We start from the raw sequence: 19,448 nt of genomic DNA, 5'->3' as shown, positions 1-19,448 counted from the left end.
GGTAGGCCATGCGCAAAGTCCCCCAAAAGTCAATTTTGCCTATTAGACTGAATTTGATTTCAGTGTTCAGCTATACCTCTATCTTGCTCTCTTAACAAAGAATACTAATTATAACATGCTTGGAAGGTGCCTATAATGTAAAGTTAAACATTTCTGAGAAAAACAAAATTGCTTTGAAATTCCCTTCTGTCTCCTGCAGATGGGCAAGGTGGATGGAATTCGTCAGGCTGTAAAGTAAAGGAAACGAACGTAAATCACACAATCTGTCAGTGTGACCACCTCACCCATTTTGGAGTCTTAATGGTGAGTTGTCTCTTAATCACTCCTTGATAGAGTTGGGACAACTTCTATTGGATTACAGACCAGAAATACACGTGTGAACTGTGACGCGGAAGTGGCGTGCGAGTGGGAAAAAAGCCCCCTCTTTGTTCATCCAAAGTAGAGCAGATTGAAATAAATATTTCTTTTTCTCCTTATAAAAGTAATGCCTGCTCCTCGAAATTCAAACATTACAGAAAAGGCCCCTATAAGCCCCCTCCCAAGAGACCACTGCCTTTAACACCTTTATGTAAATTCTTTCACATTCTTTTCCTGTGTGTATATTAATATATGTTTTTGTTTTATGCAAACGGGATCAAATTATTCACGCTGTTTACCACTTGCTTTGCACTAACAATACAATGGGGCACCTTTCAGGCAAATACACATCCATCTACTTCAATTTTCCAAATACCTTTGTCGAATTCTCTCGTGTGGATTTAACACTGTGAATTTAACCAATCCCCTACACGCAGGCATTTTAGCTGTTACTGTTTTTCTTCATAATGAACAATGCTGTAATACACATTTTGATTCATTTCTCTTCTAACACTGGTGTAACTGTTTCTGTAGGATAAATTGATGGAAGCAGAATTGCTGGGTCAGAGGGTATGGTCATTAAATTTCTTAATTGTCAGATAGCAGTGTAGGAAAGATATATTTTTTAAAATTCTTGCAATACTTAACCAAACAAGACTCATCCCATCGATTCTCATATTCAGGCTTAGAGTTTCAGAGTTATCATTAGTTAACTCTTCCATCTCTTCAGTTCCCTGTGGCCCTCACCTAACATGGCAACTTGCTGACTTTTCCTTCAAAATGGCTCTCAAAGGGGCGCCTGGCTGGCTCAGTCGGAAGAACACCTACCTGACTCTAGATCTCGAGCTCAGGAGTTTGAGCCCCACATTGGGCACAGAGTTTACTTAAAAAAGAAAGAAAGAAAATGGCTCTCAAAGGTGTTCCTTCTTCTCTACCCCTCTCTGAGTCCTTTCTTAGTTCTCTTGAGTTACTTTATTATATATTCTATAAATTGTCATTCAGAGAATGTGTTGTGCACGAGTTGGTTCTCCTCCTCATGGTAAGCTGGGCACTGCTGATATTCTGAACCACATAATTCTTTGTCGAGGGGGACTGTTCTGTGTACGGCAGGGTGTTTGACAGCGTCCCTGGCCTCTCTGCCCACTAGACGCCTGGAGCCCCTTCCCCAGTCGTGACAACCAAAAATATCTCTAGACATTGCCGATGTCCCGGGGGGAGGGACGATATCGCTTCCAGTTGAGAACAACCAGGGTAGACCAGTGCCTTTTATGGTTCATGAATCTGTATAACGATCTGACGAGAGCTCTGGACCTTCTCCCCAGAACAATGCGCACATAGAGTCCAGTGATTTTGCATGCCATTTCAGGTCTTTTATGGCCCTCAGGTTAGGAAATTTGGGGAGTATGTGATCTCTAAGGTCCATTTTGTCTCTTAATTTTATGAAAGTTATTTAAGGTCTAAGGGACAGGAACATTTTTTTTATTTTTTGGATGTTCTGTGTAGTGTTTTGGGACGCTTAGTTCAAATAATGATTCACTTTGCATCCCAAATTCACATCTATTAGTTCGGTCATATTTTAAGTGTGGAACATGTTAATGACAATAAAGCCGAGGACTAAATGTTCTTGCAGTGCTGTTGATGGCTCTCTATGACCTGTACACAGTAAGTTGCACTAGGCATATTCACCAAACAATATACAGTCTTACTGTATATGCGTCCACATACTCTGGTTTTATAAGAACTATAGCAGAGATGTTACAGATCCCGAGAACCTCCTGTTAGTGAACCCTGGAAGCATTTTACCGGAAACTTGCTCTGGCAAACGTATAAAATACAACATATTGCATTTCCTAGGATTTATCCAGGTCTGCGATGGATGCAGTGAATGAACGGATATTAGTGCTGATAACATACATTGGATGTGGAATCTCCTCCATTTTCCTGGGAGTCGCAATAGTGACATACATAGCTTTTCAGTAAGTTGATGAAGTCTTTCTCTGAGTGGGTTTAATTTGGTTTGATGGATGCTGTTGTCATTGTAGCCACATTAATTTCATAAAACGTTCCTATTCATCACAATAGGAAGAGGTCAAATCCATTAGATTATGAAGTGGACAGATGAAAAAAAAACAACCAAGGCTCTTCTAAAAAAAGACAGAGAGAGAGAGAGAGATTGTAATTGGATTTTTAAAAAGCAAGAGGTTTGGGGTAGGGTACGATTTCTCTAATGGGTTACAAAACGCTAACCATAAAAGAAAAAAGTTGATAAATTGGACTTCATTGAAATTAAGAACTTCTTTCACCAAAAGACGCAATCAAGATAGTGAAAACCATAAATTGGGAGAAGATAATTGCAATGCATTTATCTGACAAAGGACTTCTACCATATATATATATATATATATATACACACACACATATATATCTATATATACACATATACATAGAGAGAGAGAGTATGTATACTCTTACAAATGAAAAAGATAGACAATACAATTAAAAGTAGGCAAAGAGCTTGAAAGGGACCTCACAACAGAGGATATACATGCCTAACCCTAATCCTTACCCAAATGGCTAATAACCGTATGACAATGTTCTCAACATCATGACTCATCAGAGAAATGCTAATGAAAACCACAGTTATACTTCTGTGCACCTACCAGAATGGCTAAAATTAAAAATATCGACAAGAGCAAGTGCCGACAAGGGTGTGGAACAACTGGAACTCTTATACATTGCTGGTGGGAATGTAAAATGACACATACTTTAACAGATTCTTTGGCGATACCCACCCAAGATAAATACGTATCTAGCTGTTGATCCAGAAACTTCACTATTAGAGAGAAATGAGTGCATATGGTCACGGAAAGGTATATACAAGAGTATTCACAGCAGCTTCATTCATAGTGGCTCCAAATTGGAAACAACCCCAATGGACATTAACGGTTGACTGGATGAATAAATTGCGGTACACTCATAAAACGGAACGCCTCGCAGCAGTGAACAAGAATGGACTACCTCCGTATAACACAGAACATAGTATTTAAATCTCATAGGCATATTGTTGAACAAAAAGTAAGCCAGAGAAAGAGGACAGCATACTGCATGGTTCTATTTATACTAAGTTCTAAGTACAGACCAAACTAAGTCTGTGGGGCCAAAAGCTAGAATATTGGTTACTTCTACTGTGTGTGTATTGGGCAGGGGAGGGGTGGAGGTTACTGAATGGGAGAAAGAATGAAGGAGGCTCCTGAGATTTGAGATTAGGCCCTCTAGAGAAGATATGTGCAAATGATGTTTCTGATAAAAGGTTAGTATCCAAAATATATAAAAAACTGTGTTACCTGGCTGGCTCAGTCAGTGGAGCGTGCAACTCTTGATCTCAGGGTCATGAGTTCGAGCCCCACGTTGGGGGTAGAGATGACTTTAAAAAAATCAATAAACTTTAAAGAAGTGTACAATTAAACAGTTTAAAAAATAAATATTAAAAGTGATACAACACCCCCCCAAAAATCAATAATCCAATTAAAAATGGGCAAAAGACATAAGCAGACATTTCTCCAAAGAAGACATCCAGATAGCCAACAGACACATGAAAAGATGCTGGACGTCACTCGTCATCGGGGAACTGCAAATCAAAACTGCAGTGAGATATCACCTCACACCTGTCAGAAGGGCTAAAATCAACAAGAAGCAATAAGTAGATCCAGCCCTGAGTCTACTGAAGGAGTGATGACAGAATGGTGGTATCCAAGAAGCTCCTTCCTTCCTTCTCCCCAAAATACAAAAAGAAAAGGAAAAAGAAAAAAGGGTGCTGCTTAGCTCGGAGAGGCTATTATTATTCCTGGTAGTGAAGGTCACTGTATTTAGGATACTTTGACTCTAGCTGGAAAAAGGGTGGAGAGCTCAAAAAATCCAGTACATGTAAAGGTAAAATGAGCAAGTTAATTTTTTAAGGCTGTTTTTTTTTTAAAGATTTTATTTATTTGTCAGCGAGAGAGAGCGCACAAGCAGGGGGAGCAGCAGGCAGAGGGAGAAGCAGACTCCCCACTGAGCAGGGAGCCCGATGTGGGACTCGATCCCAGGACCCTGGGATCATGACCTGAGCCACGGGCAGATGCTTCACCGACTGGACCACCCAGGCGTCCCTGAGCAAGTTAATTTTAATAGGCACTCCTTTTCTAGGATTTTTTTTAAAAAGATTTATTTATTTATTTTAAAGAGAGAGAGAGAGAGTGTGTGTGAGTGGGGAGAAGGGCGGAGGAAGAGAGAATCTCATGCAGACTCCCTGCGGAGTGCAGAGCCCGACGCGAAGCTCGATCTCGCGACCCCGAGATCACAAGCTCAGAAGCAATCCGCAGTTGACTGCTAAGCCTTAACCTACTGAGCCAGCCAGACGCCCCGAGGCACTTCTTTTGTCTTTTCCTTTAGGCAGATAAGGTGTGGCAATGCTCGGTTAAAACGAGAGATGTTACTGGGGTTCCTGGGTGGCTCAGTCGTTAAGCATCTGCCTTCGGCTCAGGGCGTGATCCTGGTGTTATGGGATCGAGCCCCACACCAGGCTCCTCTGCTATGAGCCCGCTTCTTCCTCTCCCACTCTCCCTGCTTGTGTTCCTTCTCTCGCTGGCTGTCTCTATCTCTGTCGAATAAATAAATAAAATCTTTAAAAAAAAGAAAACCAGAAATGTTACCTAACCAAACGCTGTGCTGGTTTTTTTTTTTCAGCAAACTTCGAAAAGATCATCCTTCCAAAATCCTGATCAACCTGTGCACAGCACTGCTGATGTTAAACCTGACGTTCCTGGTCAATGCCTGGTCCTCGGCCTTTCAGGAAGTGGGGCTGTGTGTTACAGCTGCAGTGGCCCTTCATTACTTCCTGCTCGTCTCTCTGACTTGGATGGGCCTGGAGGGGGTCCACATGTACTTGTCTCTCGTCAGAGTCTTCAACATATACGTCCCCAATTATATCCTTAAATTCTGTCTCGTTGGCTGGGGTAAGGATATCTGCTTGTCCTTGATGCCTCTGTGTTAAGCCTGTGGGTATTTCTAATTCCGGCTTCATGAGACACATTATTCAGGACCAAATTCTGTTATTGTCATCAGTAAGAAGTTAAGGATTGCCTCCCTGGTGTTTGGGTGAGCCTCTGCTTTTCTCTCGGTAGTGTTCTATAAATTCGACTTTTAACCTCTATGGTGAGGCACTGGTCCACAAGTATTTCTTGAGCACCTGCTTGTGAACTGCACTAAATGCAGGACCTACTGTAATGAACCTGTCAGATTTTATCCTTCCTGCTACAGAAGTTACAAGCCCAGCACATACTTAGTGGTATAAACAGCCAGCACTTACATGTAAGTAAGGGCTGCTGGGTCAGACACGTCCTGATTCCCACCACGCCTCATGGCGGTCATTGGCACTGCTCCTGGATAGAAGAGGCCAGGAATGGAACCCAGCACGAAGCTTTCCTAATTTAAATGTTATTTCATTGGTTTGCTGTCCCGTATTTCTGACGTGGTCAGCCCAGCTTCTCCCGTCCCTTTACCTGTTCAAAACAGATCTTGAGTTCAGAGAATGTGTTGGAGACCCAGGAGACGTGTATGAAGTGGGACCATAGGATCCATGTGAGGACAGATTTGATCTTCCGCTGCCTTTGTAAAGACAATAGCTTCCCAATTAGCTACTCATCCTTTTAATGAGTTCATTAACATAGCACATGCTTTCACTGGATACACAGTCTGCGCTATTATCCATGCTAATGTGGGGAGCGGAGACAGCAAATACTAAGCAGAGCATAGTCTAAAATTGTTTTCGTCCACTTCGCAATCCATCAGAAGCGCGGGGCCCAAAGCAGTCAGTACACTCCCGGGCCTGGGGGCCCTCATCTCAAGTCAACCGGGACATTGAAAACCGTTGTGGAAGAGGCTTCATGAATAATCCCCAATGCAGATAACCCACATGTGTCTAACTGTGAAGGGGCTGGAAATAACGCTCTTGGTCCCCGCTTTCCTTCCCCTTTGTCATCTCATCCGCAGCTTCCTTCTCAGACCCCTCCTCCTTCACTCGCTCCTTAGGGGCGATGTTGCCCAGGGCTTGCCTCTGCTCTCTTGGGTCTCTTCTCGTTCCACACACACTTGCCAGGGTGCAAGGAGCGGCCGCAAAAGGCTGAGACTGGGTACTCGGAGGCCGGATAAACTTAGGGAGCGTCAAGGACATACTTGAGCCAAGGCCAAGGCCTGACTGGCTCAAGAGTGCAGATGCAACAAGCTGCTTTCAGATGGGGCTGATTGCTTCCAGAGCCGGCGAGAACCGAAGAGTTAGTGGAGGGCGCCAGCTCCCAAGTCCTTGTGCCACATACCATCGAAGAACGACATCAAAACAAAAGGGGACAGATGGCTGCCACACGAGTTGAGGGATTCCCTGTCGCCAAAGAGCTGGTTCTAAGCCGGAGCTGTGCACTCTTACACCCTGCAGCTCTGTGCCGAGGGGGCAGGGTGCAAAGCCCCACACGCCCCCCAAACCTGGGAGGGACGGGGAAACTGCCTCAGACAGCCTCCTGGAGGAGATGGAGGGGCGAGTAGGGGCCAGCCTCAGAGCACCTTGTCACAGCCCGCCGGCGCCCGAGGCACTCTGCCCAAGCTCGCATCAGCTGCTGGGCCAGCCTTTGCCTGCCCTGCCTCTGTGGATCCCTGCAAGGTCGCCAGGCAGCCACCGCAGAGCTGTCCTGCTATGGGGACACTCGGAGCATTTCAATATTAAACAAATGCAATCAACGGCAAGGAAAACAAACATTAGCATCTGTTTATGTTCCAAGTTCTGGCTTCCTAACGCCAAAGCAACCTGTTGAAAAGGTTTTACTCCTGTTTTTAAATCCCTGTCCCAGGTGGTAGATTGGTCCACATTCTTTTTTTTAATAACCAGTAGGGATCTTTTTGTTTATTAACCGATAATTTATTAATTTGTTAATTACCGAAGGGTGAACACAGCTTGGGAACCGCCTCACAACTTCCACTGTAAATGCGAGACCTCCCTCCATCCCTCTTTTCTGGCCTCCAACTGATTAAAAAAACTTTTTTCATTGAAGTCTAGTTGACACGCAATGTTACCTGAGTTCCAGTGTACAACACAGTGACTGGACAAGTCTATACGTTCTGCTGTGCTCCCCGCTTGTGTAGCTGACATCTGTCCCCACGCCGCGCTGTTACAATACCATTCTCGACATTCCCTATGCTGTGCCTTTCATCCCGGTGACTTATTCATTTCATAACTGGAAGCCTGCGTCTCCCACTCCCCTTCACCCGTGTTGCCCATCCCCCCATCCGCCTCCCCCTTGGCAACCTTTAGTTTGTTCTTTGTATTTATAGGACTGTCCCCCCCCCCTTTTTTTCAAGTTATTTTTATAAATATCTACATCGTGCTAGGCACTGTGCTAAGTGTGTGATATACCGATCAAATGTTCTGCGAGAAACAGGACCGTGGAGGATTTTTCAAGATGCTTGACACTCTGGGATTTAGAACAGCCTTGCAAAGCATCTTACGAAACCCTGAAAATGTGTGCAGGTGTAATGCTCTTCGTTTAGGAGAAATGCATTGTTAGAAATAAAGAAATCATTTAAGTTTTGCAAATGTACATGAAATTGAATTTTTAAAATCCTGTGTCTGCACTCCCATCACATTTGATCACTTTGACTGAACTGATTGCTTTATCTAGCTGAATTGACTGGTCGTTAACTGGTCGATCTAGTCAAAGTGTCAAACTAGTAGCGAGTGTGGAAACGGTCCCCTTGTCCGAAAGCACTGAAGGCTGCAGCTTGATTGCCTCTGCCCTTCCTCCAAGGGGACCTAGACAAAAAGATCCTGGGAACTAAGGGGCTCTATTGAAAAGGAGAAAAAAATTGGCAGCCCGTCATCTGGGAAGAAATGCTTGATGTGAACCTGTATTCCCATGAACTAGATACTTCTATTGCCAAGTTGATTTTTTGGCACTTGAGCTATTTTTAATAACCAGTGGGCGTTGTATTGGAGCCTTTGGCATGCTGTTTAGTTTAGCAGATTGGAGCACTCCTAGAAATGTTTAACTTGGAAAAATTCACAAACATTTTGCAAACAATGGTATTTTGATGCCCGCACATCTGTGGCTCATTTAAACAGTGTCATGGTGTATCAGGGCACACAGTCAATGATCAGGACTTCTCCCACTTCCTAATGAGATGTCTTTGGCTTGCTTCCCCCCTCTAGGAATTCCAGGGATCATGGTGGCCGTCACACTCAGTGTGAAAAAAGATCTGTATGGAACTCTGAGCTCAACGACTCCATTGTAAGTACCAGCATCTCTTCTTCTCAGGTGGTGATGCTCTCGGCCATCAGGGGCTGGGGGCTAGGGGGTGGTCCTGACCTGCGGCTTGGTCTTGATGCTGGCTCAGGGGGGCACTCAGCCTTAGACTTTTTTGGCTTAGTCCGGGTGCACTCATATAACAGTTAAGGGCCTGGGCTCAGTGGGACCTCGGGCAACTTACTTTACCTCTTCCATTGCCTCCACTGGAAAATGGGGACAGTAATGTTTGCTGTCAATGTAGTGTGCAAATTAAAATGACATCACGTATGGAAAGTGCTCAGCATGTGGCCTGTTCCACATGTTCTACCTAACGGGCAGCGATTAGGATTAGAAAGCTCGAGGAACCCAGAAAGAGCTGTAGTGAGCGCTGTAAGGAAATACGGAGCCGGTTGGAAGACATTCTCCACCATCAACAACGGTCTCCCCTGAAAGATTCCACTGCCTTCCTCTGTAAATTGTCTCAGCTTTGTTGTCCTTTTGTTTTCTTCTCTTCTTTTTCTCTTCTCTTCTTTTTGTTCTTTTTTTTAATGCTTTATTTTTTTTAAGATTTTATTTATTTATTTATTTATTTATTTATTTGACAGAGAGAGAGAGCCAGCCGGCGAGAGAGGGAACACAGGCAGGGGGAGTGGGAGAGGAAGAAGCAGGCTCCCAGGGGAGGAGCCTGATGTGGGACTCGATCCCAGGACCCCAGGATCACGCCCTGAGCCAAAGGCAGACGCTTAACAACTGCGCCCCCCAGGCACCCCTCTTCTTTTTGTTCTTTTTAAATTTTTTTATTTTATTTTTATTTGAGTCCAGTGGACGCACAATGTTACATTAGCTGCAGGTGTACAACTTAGTGTTGATGTATAAACCCGTCTCTGCGGTTCTCATCCACAGCCACAAAGGAGTCACTATTTACCTCTCCAGAACCTTCTTTTACAGGTGCATAGCTAGTTACCATGTAGTCCTTTGGACAGCGTGCTTTCCTTTCATGCTTCTGATTGTTTTTTACTTACTCAGATCCATTCTCTTTATTGTTGCCTCTCAAGCTGGGGTTTTTTTTTTTGTTTTTGTTTTTTTGTGTTTTTTTTTTTTACTACAAATTTCCTCTCCCTCTTTAAATGTAGGAGGTCTCGCCCTCCAGACTCCTCCATCTTTTGTGTTGAAATGATGGTTTCTGGAGGGTCGAAATTATATTGTTCTTTCCAGCAGGTGCTTTCTAATTACGTAATTTCTGGTTCTCCTTTTTTTCTCTCCCTTTTCTCTTCCCTTCCTTCTCATCTCCTCCATCCTTGCTCCTCGCCTGTTCTGTGGCTTAAAGGGCCCCCAGTGTCTATTGGTGATTCTTCTTCAAAAGATCAAAAGCAAAAGCAAAACCAGAACAAAACCAACTCCACTCCTCCTGAAAAGAGCCCTTTCATACGTGAATTGGTTAGTAAGAGGCAGAGTGCTCTAAGAGCTTTTTTTTTTTATAATTATATTTTGAAGAAGTAATACATGCACGTGGTACAGAATTCAAACGCACAAAAGGGTAGAGGATGAAAAGTAAGCCCCGCTCCCAACCCCCAGCTGCACCGTCTCTCTTCCTTGATGCAATCTTATTACCGGCAATCAGATCTGTCGAGAGATTCTCTTGTACGCTCTGTTATCCAAATGGTAGATATACACTGTTTGGTACTTAACGATATGTCTTAGAGATGATTCTGTCTCCAAACATATAGAACTGCCCCTTTTAAAATGTCTTCTATAGCCTCCTTTAAGGCTGAACATGATATTCAGGGAACTCTACGTCTCAGACTTTCTTAGGGAAATTCAATGCTTTTTTCCCCTCACTCCTCTCAGCGTGCGCGCAAACACACACAAACTCACACACGTGCAAGTATCCACGCCAACACGAACAATCTGATGGCAAGGGATTTTCCTGGTTCTGGAAACGAAGTCTCAGCTAAGTTGACACACAGTTAAATTAGGAAGCTTGGCCGTGTTCAAAACTCAGAGGTAATGCCTCTGGTAATGGGAAATGTTATTAGATGAGGTATCTGTTCATAGGAATCATCACGTATTTCTTCTTTCATTGAAACGGTAGAGCCATGAGGAGTCCAGTGGCCAGGGTTGCCTTTTGTCGTTCAAACCCGAGGCTGCGGAGGGAGGTTTAAAATAGACATCATTTAAAGGAGCAAGGATAGTTGAAAGAGAAAAAAAAATAAAAATAAAAAAAATAAAATAAAATAAAATATACATCATTAACGCTGATGATCTCTTCATTGTTTGATACAGCATTCAGGAAAGCCAGTCGTTGCTCATGTCCTTTTACTGTGATATTTATCGTGCAAAGCAGAACTCATCCTGCAAACAAAACTCAGGTGGAAAGTGGCGGGGCGGGGTGGGGGGAGAGCCGCTTTGGAGGAAAATACCTCATTAATTTTTCTGCTGTTGAGGAACAGAATAGCCTCCTAGGGAATTGGACTGAGAAGTGTCTGCATAGCCTCTAGGGTTTCCGGCACTGGAAAGAACCCCGGACTGGGGCTCAGGAGACTGGGGTTCGAGCCCCGCTCTGCCCCCAGTGAGTGTGAGTGAACTCTTGTCAAGGCAGTGCCTCTCTCGAGGTGCAGACGCTTTCGGGTGAACTAAAACTGACCCGGTGATCTTCAAAATCTCACTGAAAAATACACGTTTGTGTTTCTCTACCTCACAATGGCCTTCTCTTCTCCGTCTCTTTCAGTTGTTGGATTAAAGATGATTCTACCTTTTACACCTCAGTTGTGGCTTATTTTTGCCTCATATTTCTAATGAACCTCTCCATGTTCTGCACTGTGCTTGTTCAACTGAACTCCATGAACTCCCAAAGCCGGAAGACTCGGCGGAAGACGATCCTGCGTGACCTCAAAGGCACAACGAGCCTGACGTTCTTACTGGGCCTCACCTGGGGGTTTGCCTTTTTTGCCTGGGGACCTGTGAGGATCTTGTTCTTATATCTCTTTGCCATTTTCAACACGTTGCAAGGTAACTTCTGCTTCTTTGTACTTTCTGTGGCTAGCCAGACCTCCGCCAAAAGCTTTGCTGCTTTGGAAAATAATCTCACCTTTTGGGGATTGAGAGGAGGAAAAGATACTCCAAGAGGCTTCTGCTATCAATAAATTGACGGGCAGCCATTGGAAACATGACCCAGATGTTAGGACTTCATTAAACGAGCTCACTCTAACTTGGGGATATAGAGAAAAGACCGGAGAGCTAACTCAACTCCGGCTAGTTGACAATGTTTATGTCGAACCCCGGCTGGTGATCCTTTCTACAATATTCAGCACATCACCACATCGTGCTCGTAAGTGTACAGATTCACACTCGTGTTGACATTCTGAAGTGCGCAATCCCATCGAACACAATAATCGCCGGACAGTAGACACATAAAACTCTTGACCCCCTAGACTCTGGCTACACCGGAGATCCAAATATTGTGGGAAGGAGCCAGGCTAGGAAATTAGAGAGTTGTAAAGGCACGAAGAGGCCAAGGTTCTAGTCTTGGTTTTTGCTCCACACCGACCTTGGAAAAGTCACCATCACTGGTTGAATTAGACGAGCTCATGTCTCTATAGCTCTTTCATTTCATCGCCTTTTTCTGGTAAGAAAGAAGAGTCCTATGGTCAAAGAAGTTGAGGAAATGCAGCCAACTATATTCCCCCATTCTTAAAATGGCACCATATTTATTACCATGGTAAAAACTCTGAGAAATTCTGCTGGGGGGAAAAAAAACACCTTTAAAAATTTGTTTTAACCTAGCATTTAAAAAACCCCAGAGCACCTTGTCGTGGGTTATTCACCCCTGCAGAATCTTGGGAAATATGAATTGGTATATAGTTATTCTATGCCAGGCATTTGCAGGGTGTTGCAGGGAGATGGGGGAACAATCTAGAATGAGGCACAATTTTTGCTCTCATGTCTTTCAATTCAAGAAACCATCTCATTTTAGAGCAATGGAGTGTATCAGCTGAAATTTCTGTCCCACCAGATCCTTCCAAGCATGTTCTTCTTTTTTTTTTTTTAAAGATTTTATTTATTCATTTGACAGAGAAAGAAACAGCCAGTGAGAGAGGGAACACAAGCCGGGGGAGTGGGAGAGGAAGAAGCAGGCTCCCAGTGGAGGAGCCTGACGTGGGGCTCAATCCCAGGACCCTGGGATCATGCCCTGAGCCGAAGGCAGACGCCCAACGACTGAGCCACCCAGGCGCCCCCCAAGCATGTTCTGATTAGAACGTAAAAAGACATGAAGTGCTCGGGTGTAGAGGGTATGCAGGAGTGGATTAGGAATCAGATGCCTGGGCCTATTTCTTCCTCAGCAGTAAGTCCACTCACTAATTCAGAGGAGAAACACACTGACCCTATGGAAAGAGGGGCTAACGGGGAAGCTGACGAAAGGACCAGAAAGCAAGGTGGTTTAGAGCTTACGAAGGGAGGAGGGTGTTTTTAAAGCAGCAAGTGTTCCATTCCTGTGGTGGAAAGGGAAAGTAGTTTCTAAGCAGAAAGCCTCCACGGCTTAGAAGCAGAATCCAGCTGGGGAATCTCCTGAGGACGGAGCCCAAAGTCCCACAGATCCAGCATCGACAGAGCCAAGCTGTCTCTGTCTGTCAGATACGCTTTATGTCAACCAAGCACCAAGCGTTTCTAGTTCTCCTCGTCCTGCCTTACAAGATAGAATGTGCCAGCTTCCAGAGAGGGGGTTTGCAGAGCCCTGAGTTTCAAACTCAAATTACACACACACGCACACACACACACACACGCACACACACCCGTGCGCATGCATGCGCACTCAGAGCAAGAATGCAATGAAACAAGTGAACAAATTAGCCATTTAAAAGACAGATGGCAAGTTTGCAATTCTGGCTGAAGGGGGTTGCCCTGTGGTCAGGTATGAAAAAAATGCCACGCATCATGGGCCATTTCCGAAGGAGGGATGCACAAATAAAAATGCAGGTGACAAAAACCTGACATCTTCCCTCATGCCTATGTTCTAGTGAGTAAGCAGATCAATCTGTTATTGGAAAGAAAAGGGAAGGCTGACAGGCAGAGAGGGAGAGCTGGCAGGCAGCTCATTGGAATTCACATAATAACCTTTAAGTCTGAGAACAAACTCAACTCCATGCAGGAAATCAGAGCGGTAATAATAGGTGCTTGTTGTCCCTGTTGCGTCTTGTCCCTGCTGAAGCTGGAGGAGTTCTACAGGCTCGGGGACAGGGCTTTGCGGGCACCAGGCTGCCGCACTGCCTTGCGGGTGGCCGCAGCTCGATTCATCAGCACCGGTGTTGGGTTCCAGGGAGATAAAGCCCTCAGGGGAGTGAGTGAGACCCGTCATTCCATTCCGTTTAGCCTCCAGATTGCTGCCTCCCACCTGGAATCGGAGAGTCTCAGGGCTGGGGCTGGGGACCCGAGATCTTCCCAATCCAACTTCCCGGTGACTGACAGAAAGTCACATGCCTCTACCTGAAACTTTCCAGAGACAGAGAGCTCACCGTTCCATAAAGCAGAGCGTTCAATTTCTCTCGTTTTCTAATAGAAGTATATCTGACATTGAACATGGTGTAAATTTAAGGGGTACGACATGTCAATTATATGATTGTATCATAGGCATTGTGCCATCAGCGTCATTTTTATAGATGTCATCTAGGATATAATCATGACTTCGCAAATCCTAGCTGTGATGTGTCACCACGTGGTGGTTCTGTGGCTTCCTCCCATTGCTCCTGCTTCTAACCTAGCCAGCACACAGAACAAGCCTAATTTGTCCTCTCGATGCCAGCCCTATAGCTACCATCTCTCTCCATCCTGTGCTCCCACTCCAAGTCTTCTCTGTTCTCGAATACTTCCATTTGTCATCATCGTTTCAAAACGAAGCCTCCCGAACTGAATATGGTGCTGGTAGGAGAAAGGGCCGAACTGGGGCAGGGTGGCAGGAGACTCTTATCCACCTCAACCAACATTCTTGACTCCCACTAAGGCCCTAGCTGAAGCGAGCTTTGGGGACATTTACTTTTGACTCGTGCTCAACTTGCAGTGAGTTAAGGCCACTCCGACCCATTACTAATCATTTACTTCAGCACGACTGGTCAGTGAGGAGGCAAGCTGAACCTTGTAGAGAGAACAAAGCGTTGCAAACTGCTCTTGGGCCGAAAGAAAGATTATGAGGCCCAAGAAGATAATATGAAGGTTGCGGAAAACTATGAGAGTTTGTGTATCAAGTGCCTTGGAGTTCAAGTCAACAAGTATCTGTTGGGCTGCCACACAGAGTACTGGAGGCAAAGGGAGAAGTGATATGAGGATGAAAAGACGTCACAGCTGGGAGGAGAGATGGGCAACACATGGAGACTGTGGAGCTCAGAAGTGGGAGAGACGCATTTCAGTTTGAGGCCCCTGGAAAGGTTTTGTGAATGGGAGTTATTTCTGCCAATTCCACCCCCAAACTTTAGGAGATCCAATTGGCCCTCCAGAGCATTTGTCATCAGGAAAATCTCAAGTCCTACTTTTTTCTCCCAAGGAACTATTTTAAAAGATTTATTTATTTACTTATTTGAGAGAGAGAGAGATGAGCTGGGAGCCTGATGCAGGACTCGATCCCAGGACTCTGGGATCATGACCTGAGCCAAAGGCAGATGCTTAACCGACTTAGCCACCCAGGCATCCCCTCGAGGAAATAGTTTAGAGGGTGGGGATGAGAAATGGCCGGTGCTGCTGGTGAATACCCTCAGCCCCTCTCTATCCCACTTTTGGGGCAAAATCGGGGCAGGCAGTGGAAAACGAGGGCACCAAATTTATGGTTTCCACACAGTGTAATTGTGACAAAGAGCACATGTATTAGTTATTTATTGCTGTGTAACAAATTACTCCTAAAGTTTAGCAGCCTAAAGCAACAGCACTTATTATCGTACCTAGTTACTAAGGGTTGGGAATTCAGGAGCAGCTTAGTGGGGTGGTTCTGGCTCAGGGACTCATTCCTTTTTATTTATTTATTTATTTATTTATTTATTTATTTATTTAAAGATTTTATTTATTAATTTGACAGACAGACAGCCAGTTAGAGAGGGAACACAAGCAGGGGGAGTGGGAGAGGAAGAAGCAGGCTCCTAGCAGAGGAGCCCGATGTGGGGCTCGATCCCAGAACGCCGGGATCACGCCCTGAGCTGAAGGCAGACGCTTAACGACTGCGCCACCCAGGCGCTCCAATTCCTTTTTTTTTTTAAAGTGGGCTCCAGCATGGATCTCACGACCCTGAGATCAAGAGTTGGGCGCTTAACCAACTGAGGCACCGAGGTGCCCCTGGCTCAGGGACTCTTGGGAAGTTGCAGTCAAGCTGTCGGCCAAGCTGTAGTCATGTGGATACTTGGCTGGCTCTGGTGAATCTGTTTCCAGGAAGCCTCACTCACATGGCTGGGGACTGGAAGCCTCACTTCCTCACCATGTGGGCCTCTCCACGGGGCTACAGGGTGTCCTCAAGCTATAACACTTGGATTCCTTTCGAGGAAGTAATGAGAGCTAGAGAGAAGCCACAATGTCTGTTATAAGCTATTCTTGGAAGTGACATGACATCACTTCTGCCATATTCTATTGATACAGTATGGGAAGAGATGATGCAAGGATACAAATGCCAGGATGTAGGGATCATTGAGAGCCATCCTGCAGGCTGACTACCATTGCAGGAATGCTCTCTCAAGCTCTAGGATAGACAGCATCCCCGGTGGTAAACTGTGGTTGATATGAAGTCTTGATACAGACCTTCTTACCATCACTGCCTTTGGGAGGGAAGCTAGAAAGATGAGCTCAGAAAGCCATAATGGGGGGCGCCTGGGTGGCACAGCGGTTAAGTGTCTGCCTTCGGCTCAGGGCGTGATCCCGGCGTTGCGGGATCGAGCGCCACATCGGGCTCCTCCCCTGGGAGCCTGCTTCTTCCTCTCCCACTCCCCCTGCTTGTGTTCCCTCTCTCGCTGGCTGTCTCTCTCTCTGTCAAATTAATAAATAAAATAAATTTAAAAATGAATAAAAAGAAAAGAAAAGAAAGCCATAATGGCCCTGGGATTCCTTAGGAGGAATGTCTGTGGTGGTAAGAGTAGATCTGGGTCTGGGCGTTGGTGACCACTGGCGAAAGAAGCTGACACAGATTGCCCTTCTTCTTTCGACTTAGGATTCCTCATTTTCGTGTTTTACTGCTTGATGAAGGAGAGTGTGCGGGAGCAGTGGCGGATACACCTCTGTTGTGGGTGGTTACGACTGGATAACTCTTCCGGTAAGATGGCAGTTTGGGTAAGGTTTTGAATTTTACAGGTTTCGCACAACTGATCTGATTAACTTGCCCCATGACTTGAGTTCACAGAGCATCGGCATCAAAATGGAGGCTGTTTCCATGTCGTGCAAACGATTTGTACTTTCATGCTGGGATGAATGAAGTCAAATGAAGGATGTGACTTGGGCCACATTTTAACTTAGTGAAGCTTCTCTTTTGGCCCGGATTCTTAGATTGCTTGTCCTCACTGTCACCTCAATCTCAACTCAATTAAGAAGAATGTTGATTGAGTGCCCTCCTGTGTTTCAGGCCCTGGGATTGAGTGGGCCTGTAGCCAACAGCAGGTTGAGTGGATGTGGGAAGCAAGGAGAGATAGTGGAGGTGGGGAGAAGCCTAGCTGGATGGAGCGATGGTCCACCCTCTACAGTGGGAGATGTGGTAGACCCCGAGGTTGCCTCTGAGAATATCTCCAGTCCAGGCAAATTGATTTTCTATGTATCAAAGTCTCTTCCATCCAATTCAGACAGCTTCTCTCAGCTTCAATGCAAAGCCCAGTCTGTTTCTTTTAGGGAAGGCAAGTGCTTGAACTTGATGATTTTGTAAGTAGCACAGAGATCTCCTTCCCTTAGGCTGGGCCTGTCAGTAACCCACTGGTCCCTGTGTCAGGCTCTAAGGAAAGCAGGCATCCTTGGTACGTGAATTAGCTCTGCCTTTACACGATATACTATACACGTGACAGTATCGATTCACTTCTCACAACTTCCTAGAGAGGCTGACTCCTTGAGTACCTGGAACAGATGCTCTGTGCATTGGGCTTTATATTTTTAACAGGATTATTGAGGTACGATTTACACATCATGCAATTCGCCCGTGTTAAGTGTAGAATTTGATGCGTTTTATGGTTTTAACTTTTCTGGTGTCATTTCAGATGGGGACAGCAGGTGTGGGCTACATGTTGGGTATAAACAAGAGAGACTGAAGAAAACCTTCCAGGAGAAATTGTTGACACCGTCCCTCAAGTCAACTGCCACGAGTTCTACCCTCAAATCTTTAGGCTCTGGACAATGCACTCTTTCAGAAATCAGCTTCCCAAATGGTGAGAGAAACCTAGGCTGTCTACCCTTACATTCCAGAAAGATTGACTCGACGGAGGCCACATGCGTGGCCTTGGGAGATGCTTCCCCCTCACGACTAAAAGCATGTGTGCACGTATATGAGGGCTCATTCCTGGCTGAGAAAGTGCGCATAGAAGCACCTAGTGAACTTAGTACGTGCAAACCTGGTGGGTTATTCGACTAAGGCAGCAGGGAAGAGACTAGAGGTCAAAACAAATTCACGTGTAATTCAAAGCAATGGTCAGAGACTGTGAAAGCCGGAAGGAACCCTAGACAATGTCTCGAGTGATCCCCTCATTTTCCAGATGAGGAACCTTAAGGAGGGAAAGGAAAATGTCTTATGGACACTCACTCACTCTCAGCAGCAGAACTGGGGCCGGAACTCGGGTGTCCTGGCTCGCAGGCTAGCACACATCCCATGCCACCAAGAACACCCACTGAGCTGCACGACACCCTTAGTTGCTCAACTTTCTCTGTACCTACAGGAATTGGAAAGGAATATGTAAGGAAAGGATTGATCTTTTTAGGATTTTATTTATTTACTTAAGAGAGAGAGAGTGAGAGAGAGAGAGACAGAGAGCGAGAGAGAGAGAGCACGAGTAGGGTGAGGGGCAGAGGGAGAGAGAAGCAGGCTCCCCACTGAGCAGGGAGCCCCACGTGGGGCTCGATCCCAGGACCCCGGGGTCATGACCTGAGCCGAAGGCAGACGCCTAACCGACTGAGCCCCCCAGGCATCCCGGGAAAGGATTGATCTAATGGCCTGAAGTGAAGAGAAAGGCAAAGGGAACAAGAACTTAGGAACTCAAGCTGATGTTGTGATGCCCCCGTGTTGTGTACTCGCAGCTGGACAACGGTGCAGTGACTTTTGGTTGCCTTTCTTAAGGACCAAAGTCGATTCAAGTTCACACATACAGAACACCTTTGGCGGCCTGGCTGTAGTCATTCTCACACCTTCTCGGTGCAGGTGGTGGAACTGCCACTTGTATTTTTCATTATGTTGACTCCACACAGCAGTTCTATTTCCAAGGTCTGCGGCCAATCTGGAATCAGCACGGTGGGTAAAAAAAAAAACAAATAAAGGCACCAAGGGGCACCTGGCTGGCTCTGTTGGTAAAGCATGTGACTGACTCTTGATCTCGGGTTCATGAGTTCCAGCCTCATGTTGGGTGTAGAGATGACTTAAAAAATAAAAAATAATAATAAATAAAACCTTTAAAAAAAAATAAAGGCACCGAACTTGTAGTCAGAAGGCTTTGGTTCAATTCCTAGCTCTGTCACTAACTCTGTGACCTTGGGCACATCTCTCCCTACTCGGAGCTACATTCTCTCCACCTCGAGCATGAGGAGGCTAGGGTAGATGGGTAATCTCCAAAGTGCCTGCCAGCTTCTGGACTG

The 19,448-nt window shown here is 45.4% G+C and overlaps 1 protein-coding gene across 1 annotated transcript in view; it reads left to right on the top strand.

Moving 5' to 3' along the window:
• The window catches only part of ADGRG4 (adhesion G protein-coupled receptor G4), a 79,841-nt gene extending 60,846 nt beyond the window's left edge, over nt 1-18,995 (top strand). The window contains exons 12-18 of the mRNA XM_048213749.2: nt 200-303; nt 2,212-2,333; nt 5,083-5,351; nt 8,591-8,669; nt 11,395-11,675; nt 16,840-16,941; nt 17,867-18,995. Of these exons, the coding sequence (XP_048069706.1) occupies nt 200-303; nt 2,212-2,333; nt 5,083-5,351; nt 8,591-8,669; nt 11,395-11,675; nt 16,840-16,941; nt 17,867-18,237 (1,328 nt within the window). The 3' untranslated portion in view covers nt 18,238-18,995. The remainder of the gene's footprint in view (nt 1-199; nt 304-2,211; nt 2,334-5,082; nt 5,352-8,590; nt 8,670-11,394; nt 11,676-16,839; nt 16,942-17,866) is intronic.
• Nucleotides 18,996-19,448: the final 453 nt, after the last annotated feature.

The sequence above is a fragment of the Ursus arctos genome, chromosome X (assembly GCF_023065955.2).
Source record: "Ursus arctos isolate Adak ecotype North America chromosome X, UrsArc2.0, whole genome shotgun sequence".
Lineage (NCBI taxonomy): Eukaryota > Metazoa > Chordata > Mammalia > Carnivora > Ursidae > Ursus > Ursus arctos.
The sequence above is the reverse complement of the archived record's forward strand: the minus strand, read 5'-3'. Positions and strand labels throughout refer to the sequence as shown.